The 7,834-nt window shown below is 46.8% G+C and overlaps 1 protein-coding gene across 1 annotated transcript in view; it reads left to right on the top strand.

The window, feature by feature from the left end:
- The window catches only part of HIBADH (3-hydroxyisobutyrate dehydrogenase), a 174,161-nt gene that overhangs the window by 159,298 nt on the left and 7,029 nt on the right, over positions 1-7,834 (top strand). Inside the window, exon 8 of the mRNA XM_019508634.1 lies at positions 7,589-7,732. Coding sequence (XP_019364179.1) covers positions 7,589-7,732 — 144 coding nt within the window. The remainder of the gene's footprint in view (positions 1-7,588; positions 7,733-7,834) is intronic.

Below are 7,834 nucleotides of genomic sequence, written 5' to 3'. Positions count from 1 at the left end.
TCCCCCCCCCCATTCTAAGTTGAGGAGAAAAATGTTAGACATTGATAGAGACATCTGGAAGACACTGTGCAATTCCAAAGAGGGAAGAGGAACAAGAAAATGTACTCTGGAATTGTCTTAACAGAAAGGTCAGGAAGGGCCAGATCCCCATCAGAACAACTTTATCTGAAGACATTCTGAAAACAAATCCCTGCAACAATATTGTTCAGAAATGACATAGTTTTGATACCAATTGAAACCCTGCAGTTTTATATGCTTTCCGTGATCTATGTAGCTATTTAAGATTAATATTATTTGTTTTCCTTCAGTCTTGATACAGCCCTTGCAGTCTTTGTGTAAAAGTTCTCTATGCTGCTCAGCAGCACCACTTACCAAAGAAACTCTTCTCTGGTGAGTTCACCTCTGGCAAATGAAACTATGCAAATCCTTCATGCGGTTCTTTGAAGACTGCCTGAAGGCTCAGCTTGAGGCATGCAGATTGGCTCCTGAAACTGGGAGCAGTTCCCACTGGGCATGAGATACTTAACTGCACAATAGCATAGTTTACTACGCAGTAAGCACATGCGTCTATATGTGCACATGCATCCTGCATAGTAAACACCCCTAATTGTGAGTAAATTTGATACCTGCATTTGCAGTTAGTTACTCAAGATTAGTTGCTATGCAGTAACGCACATGTAGATGCAACCCAGAAGCAAATTTTCTTCTGGGGCAGGGGGTGGGGGTAGGGGTGGCTGGAGGCTAGCCCCAGGGCTTCAGGCTGGGAGCTTCTCCTGCTCCAGGACTGGGTTGCCTCTATGGCAGCCTCTGCCTCAGGCCTTTAAAAGCCTGCAGGCATTTTGAGCCCTAGGGAACACCAGCAGGGAACATGAGGGCACGCCAGGCCCCTGTGTCCTCCTGGACAGGCCACAGGCCAGCTGCCCCAGCCTGCCTGCACTCTGGCCCTGCTGCCTGGCACCCCAGTGCTGCACAGCTGGCAGACTTGCACTGTCCAGGCCCTCGGCCCCAGCTACAGGCAGCTTCTGGCTGCCAGGGCCAGCTCCAGCTGCCCACAGCCCACCCCCAGCAGCCTGCCCTGAGCCTGCAGGTGCTGCAGAGCATTGCTTCAGCTACACAGCTGTTGGTCCCATGCCAGGCCCCTGCACTGGGCATTGCAGGCAACTGTGCAGGCGTGGCACTGCAAGGACCACTGCACAGAGGCCCAGAGAGCTAGTGCAGAAGCCCCTATGGTGACATCCTCATCCATGCCTGCCACTCGGAGCCCCAGCTGGTCGCAGGAGGAGACTGGCAACCTCGTGGGACTGTGGGGTGAGGCAGAGGTGCAGCACCAGCTCAAGCAGAGTGGGCACTCCAATGCCTGTATCTATGAGGGGCTGTCAGGCTGGATGCAGGAGCATAGGCGGAACTGGTTGACACAGCAGTGTCACATAAAGGTCAAGGTCTTCCACACACAGTGGGCTGCCATCACGAACCATAACTGTCATTCGGGGAGTGTCTGTAAGTCCATGCCATTTATGCAACAACTGATGGACATCCTTGCACCCTGGGACCCAGGCCACAACTGTGCTGTGTACAGTAGCATAGGTGGCATGCCTGAGCCCCCACCCTGGCCTGGCACCCTCAGTGACAAGTCACTGGGGGAGGGCCCCTGGAGCCTGTAGCTGGCTGTCCCACTGAGCTCCCCGGCTGTACTCCAACCAGCAGCTTGGGGAGCCCAGGCCAGTGTCTGCTTTGCCAGCTATGCAGGCCCACCAGGGGGCAGGGACATGTAGCACAGCCACAGGTAGCCCTCTAGGCAGTGGCAAAGGTTGCAGGCCAGCCTGGATTTGCCCCCCACACCACTGTAGCTCAAGGTCCCATGCCAGGTGCACAGGTTCACCAGGGGTACCATGGCCATCATCAGTAGCTGGACATAATGGGTTGGGCACCCCTCTGTACACACAAACAGCTCTTGCACATGCGCAGCTGGGGCAGGCTCAAGGTCTAGTGGTGGCATGCGGGGGAGGGGCCTGGCCCCAGGGCACCTCCCCAGAAAAGACCCCTGCAGGGAGGGCAGGGGTGCAGGCAGCTCCTCATCCTACTATTCCAAGAGCCCTGCACCCTCAGAGCCTGGGCGCTGTGAGCTGAGCAGCAGCAGAGGTTGGCCTTCAGGAGAAGGGGAGGGGGTAGCGGGGTCTGCAGCCATGACAGCACATGCTGCCAGGAGCCTGGCCTGTCCTGCCCTGTTCCTGCACTGTGAATGCTGCCCCTGGCCAGGGAAGTGGCTGGCTAAGCAGCAGCGAGCGGGGATGGCTTTTGAAGAGGGCTGCCAGCTGCTGGAGCTCCCCCCGGTGGCAGCAGAGGTCCACTGCAAGGCCCTGGGAAGCAGGAGCAGATTGCAGCAAATCTGCTCCGACTTCCCTGCACATGTAGATACATGTCTGGAACCATTTACTCACTGTAAGTAAACTGGTGACGCATCAAATGCACGTGTAGACATACTCAGTGGACAGGACTGTAACACCGGCTGACATATTTGAGTGTAACCCTTTATGAGAGCTGCTGAACTAAACTGCTAGGGGGAAAATAGTGCTTATAGGTCTGATGGCTAGGACTGCTTTTGCCAAAGACTGGACAAGAAAAGAGTGTATTTGCTGGCAGACACTTTTTCAGAAAACTTGCACATTGTTACGTGCTGTTTAGTGAAAGGGAGTGCTGGTGTTCAGGGAATATCAAGCAGCTACAGGAGAGATGCTGTGAATCTTATGAGCTGAAGATTATCATACACTTTTAGAGTTGCATTGTTCTGTAACAGCATTCATGCTACTTCAGAGCTCAGGGAATCGCATATTGTTGGAAAGAGCAGCAAAGCTGTTCCTCTGAGTTCTTACACAGCTGGGTCAGAAGTGTCTATCTATTTTGGAGACATATAGCCTTTTGTTTGACTTTGTCCTAGATATGTATACCTTTTCAACAATTAGCAGTTCGTGTTTCTGGCAACTTTCAAGCAGGTACTTGTTCAAGCAAGTGGTCATGATAAGTTTTTTATGAATATTCTGCCTATGAAAAAGAGCGATTCCTTAGAATTCATAGGATTGGAATAATTGAGATTAGTAAATGTGTTCTCAAGGATTTGGGAGCCCATCTACACTAGTGCCCATCCAGATAAAAGGCTGTATCATTACAATTTTCTTTTTTGAGTTAGGGTCATTTTCAGTACGTTGTTAGTCATGATACTAACAATGCCAGGTTGACCAAAACAAGACATAGGAAATTGCAAAGTGTGCAAGGCGACTGGAGCTTATCAAAGGAAATCATATTTTTTGTAGAACATGGAAATACTGTAAAAAAGACTGTCCAACTTGAAGATATTAGTTAAGAGAATCTGTCCATAATTTCAAGCTCTTCCACCCAAAATGCCAGGAAACAAAACACAAACAAACAAACAAACAAAGCTTTCCCTGTGGGCAGGGATTTTGATGGCATTTAAAAATGTCCTACCCGGTTTAATGCAAATTTATAATTAATCCCCAAGTGAGGACAGTGGTTGAAACCCATTTGTGCCCTTCAGTGTAAACTTCTGCATTCTTAATAAGAGATTTAAAAACTAGCTTTGAGGGTTTGAAGAGTATAAATGCCATTATACTCAAGTTATCAGATATAAAAAAAGGAAGCTTGCAGCTATCACTAAGTCAGTAGCAGAGGCAGGAATAGAATTGAGAACTTTGACTCCCAATCCTGTGCTCCTGCTACTAGGTGTGATGTCTTTTTTTTCATATGATCGTAGAGTCATGGGGTTGGCAGGGATTTCAGGAGTCACCTGGTCCAACCCCCTGAATGAGTGCAAAGATTCCACAACTTTCCTGGGCAGATTATTCTACTGCCTTGCTGTTCTAACAGTAAGGAAGCTTTTCCTGCTAAATCTGTTTTACTGCAACATAAAGCCATTGTTTTGTGTCCAGCTGTCTGTCCCAGGGGGACACAAGCGGAGGCCCTGGAGCACCCTCCCACGGTGGGACCTGAGGCAGGGCTGACCTGCCCAAAGAAAGAAATGAAGAGGGCACACTTACCGTTTACAGGAGAAACAGTGTCACGCTGAGAAGGGCTGCTGACGCGGTTCATCAGCCACTTTTATTGCTGGCTGGGAACGACGCCGGCAGATGATATCATCAAAAACCACCGCCCAGCTAATTTAAAAGCTGGTGGTGGGGAAGTGGAAGCGGGGGCAGCAGCGCTGGAGCCAGAAGGCGAAGCTGCTCCCCGGGCTGCACCTTGGCAGTGTCGGCAGCTCGGCAGGGGCCAGACGGGGGCATACCCCAGGAGGGGTCCCGGCTCCATTAAAAGAATTACCTGCCCGACTCAGCAGGGCACCCAGGCCAGGGAGGACGGCATTGAGGGATCCCAAGGACTACAGATGCCACATCCATGAGTGGGGTGGGCTGAGGCCCGTACCCTGACTGTTCTTTTTTTCTCCTTTTTTTATTTGTTATTTTCGGAGGGCACACAGAGCCCAGACCAGGGAAAGATCCTCCAGGTGACCCTGGGTTAAGAGGAAGAGCTGAGGCAGCTGAGGGAGTGCAGACACAGAGACGAGGATGGTGCCACACCCCACAGTCATCCAGGGTAAAGGGGCATCGAGGGATGGGCAAGGAGAGAAGAGAGCAGGCAAGAACATCAAAGGGACAGGCCAACGACCCATCATCCGGCTGTCCTGAGGGCTGGCGTATGGCTGGGGTGTAGGGGAGGTGGAGCCCCAAGAACACCCACATAGGGCAGCACCTGGTCTGCGAGGATCTGTCAGGGGGAGCCCCACCACTGAAGAAGATCAAGTCATGGCAGGCAATGGTTGGGGCCTCCCTCGGGGGTGTACATGACCCAACACACAGGCCCCGGGGACAAACCCCATGGCCAGAACTGGGTTTGTGCTCTAAAGTCACTAGAGAGCGCCTATATGAGACCAGGCAGATGCAGTCTGTGGCAGGAGAGAATATTTGTTCTCCCTCTTCTTTATGGCAACTTTTCACATATTTGGAGACTGCTATCATGCCCCCCTTATACTTGCCTGTTCTCCAAACTAAATATGTTAAGTTCTCACCACCTTTTCTCATATGGTGTGCCTTCTGACTCCTTTATCATTGTCCACCCCCCTCCCAACCCTCTCCAACTTCTCTATATCCTGCTTAAAATATGTAATCCAGAACTACACATAATGCTCTAGAGTAGGCTTAGTTAGCACCAAACAGACTGGTATTGTCACCTTTTGTGTCTTATACCTAATACCCCTATTGAGGTAGCCCAAAATTGCATTTTTTTTTTTTTTTCAGATTGTCACATTGCCTTGGTGGTAGCACTGCTGGGAAGGATCTAAGGGTTTGGTGGATTACAGTCTCAGTATAAATCAGCAGTCATATTCCCTCTTCTGTTTGTCCTTTTGATTATTTTTCCCTAGGTGCAGCATGCTAGGTTTGTCTGCATTGAACTTGATCCTGTTGATCTTTCCAGTTTATCAAGGCCCTTATGAATTCTACTCCTGTCCTTTAAACTAGTTTTGTAATGCTTTCCAGTTTTGTGTAATCTGCGAGCTTGATCTCTGTTCCAGCAACTAAATAATTAATAACTATGTTAAATAGCACTGGACCTTAGAGACCCCTGTGGAACCCCAGTTGAAGACCCTTGCCATTCCAACATTGATCCTTTTTTAATTGCTCTTTATGTGTACCTATTGAGCTAGTTATCAGTTCACCCTGTAGTAATTTTATCAGCCCACACATGTCCAGTTTGTTTATGAGAATGTCATTTGGGACTTTATCAAAAGCCTTACTACAGTTCAAGTATCCTGTGTCCACTGCATTCCCCTTATCCACCTCACCAGTTACTTCATCAGAGAATGAGATCAAGTTGGTTTAGAATGATTTATTCTCAACAAATCCAAGCAGGCTGCAAGCGATCAACGTTTCTTCCTCTCAGGGTTTACAAAATGTCTTTGTTTTAATTTGCTCCAGTAGCTTCCTGGATACTGAAGTCAGGCTGAGCAGTCTATAATTCCCCTCCTTTTTGCCTTTTTTCAAAGGTAAGCACTATGTTGGTCCTTTTCCCATCACCTGGAATCTTGCCTGTCTCCCACAACTTTATAAATTTTTATTGTTAAGGGCTCCAAGATCTCTTCTGCCAATTCCTTCAGCACCTTGGATGAAATTCATCAGGCCCTGCTGATTTTAAATTCATTCACACTAATCAAAAACTCTCTGACACTCTTCTTAGTCTTTCCCTTCTGTGTCTATATAATTTTATTAGCACCTTATTAGCAATATTTTACTGAAATAAAAGTTATATGGGAGGAAGGGTGCTAGGACCTGGTGGGCCCATTGGTTCTGTAACTTATTACTAGTTGGAGTGTCCATACCAATTTGTTTCAGCCAGACTTTCGGTTATATTTTGTGTTATTTCTCTTAGTATAAAAACAAATGCACCACTCATCTTTATTGTTGGGAAAAGTCATTTTGTCATCCTTCATGGTTCTTAAACACATGACATGATTTTACAACTTTATCAAAAATTAGTTACTTTTAAGACCTGATGCAGAATGTCTTGCATTAAAAAGCTCATCCACCCTTATCCCAACCATGCAGGCTGTCCAATAAATGATATCACACACAAAAATCCTACTTTCTTTAAGGTGATTTTGAATCCTTAAAATGAATGTGTCTGATTTTAAGAAGTCCCCTCTTTATGAACACATCTTTAGGAAATGTTTAGACCAGTGAGGCTCAACTGGGATGCCATGGCAACCTGGGGTGCCTTGAGATTTTTATCAAGGATGCCATGAGATGCCACACAATGTTAGCACTGTTAGGTGTGCAAACATGATTCACAAGAAAGCCCAGAGTTTTCAAATAGGAATTGATAGTGGTAAAAACAATCTGATACTATGTGGTCTTTCTGAGTTCTTTCAAGCACTCTCTTAATTTCCTGTATTTAAAAATTGAGTGAAAACTAAGAGCTGGCATTTTCCAGTGGGTGCCTTGAGTCCAAAAATGTTGAGAACCACTGGTTTAGACTGCAGTATTTTTCAGACTGAACACGTAACCTTTCAAACCTTGGAATATGCTTTCTAGAATTCTTTCTTTATGAATCCAAAAAGATTATTTTGATTTGTGTTTCTTCTGAAGTCACATCAGCTAAAACATCTTCATTTAATTTTACTTTTAGGAAGAATACGTTCCCTATACCTCATGCATAGAAATTATGTTTGTGTTCTGAAACCAATGTTAAATGTTTAAGTGAATGGCTTAGATAGGGTTTGTACTTCAAAGAGATTTGTAGAAGGAAAAATAATACATCATGTTGTGTTTTGCTTTCAGCGTGCATAGAAGCCTAGAATCTTAGCAGAGTGCACAGAGGCCTAGAATCTTACAACGTTCCTGGAGAAGGTTTCATGCTTTACACAATGAATTCTAGTGCCATTGAAAAACACTGAGTTGGTGATTCATTCTTTCCCAGGGCATTAGTACTGCATTTTGTTGGCAGTTGATTTCTCTGTACAGTGGAGGGTAAACTGATCATACTCGCATGCTGTTTACATCCTTGTTTTCCCCCTTTTTATTTTCAGGATCTTGGCCTGGCACAGATTTCTGCTACCAACACTAAGACGCCAGTTCCCCTGGGATCTCTAGCACATCAGATCTACAGGATGATGTGTGCAAAGGGCTATGCCCTGAAAGACTTCTCAGCCGTGTTCCAGTTTTTACGTGAGGAGGAGAACTTGTGAGCTATTTTTCAGCAACGGACACTATTGCAAACCAAACGCTTTTTTTTTTTTTTTGGAACCTTCTTTTTGGTCATTTGCGAAATAGTT

The sequence above is a fragment of the Gavialis gangeticus genome, unplaced genomic scaffold, assembly GCF_001723915.1.
Source record: "Gavialis gangeticus isolate Ggan-Ray unplaced genomic scaffold, GavGan_comp1, whole genome shotgun sequence".
Lineage (NCBI taxonomy): Eukaryota > Metazoa > Chordata > Crocodylia > Gavialidae > Gavialis > Gavialis gangeticus.
The sequence above is the reverse complement of the archived record's forward strand: the minus strand, read 5'-3'. Positions and strand labels throughout refer to the sequence as shown.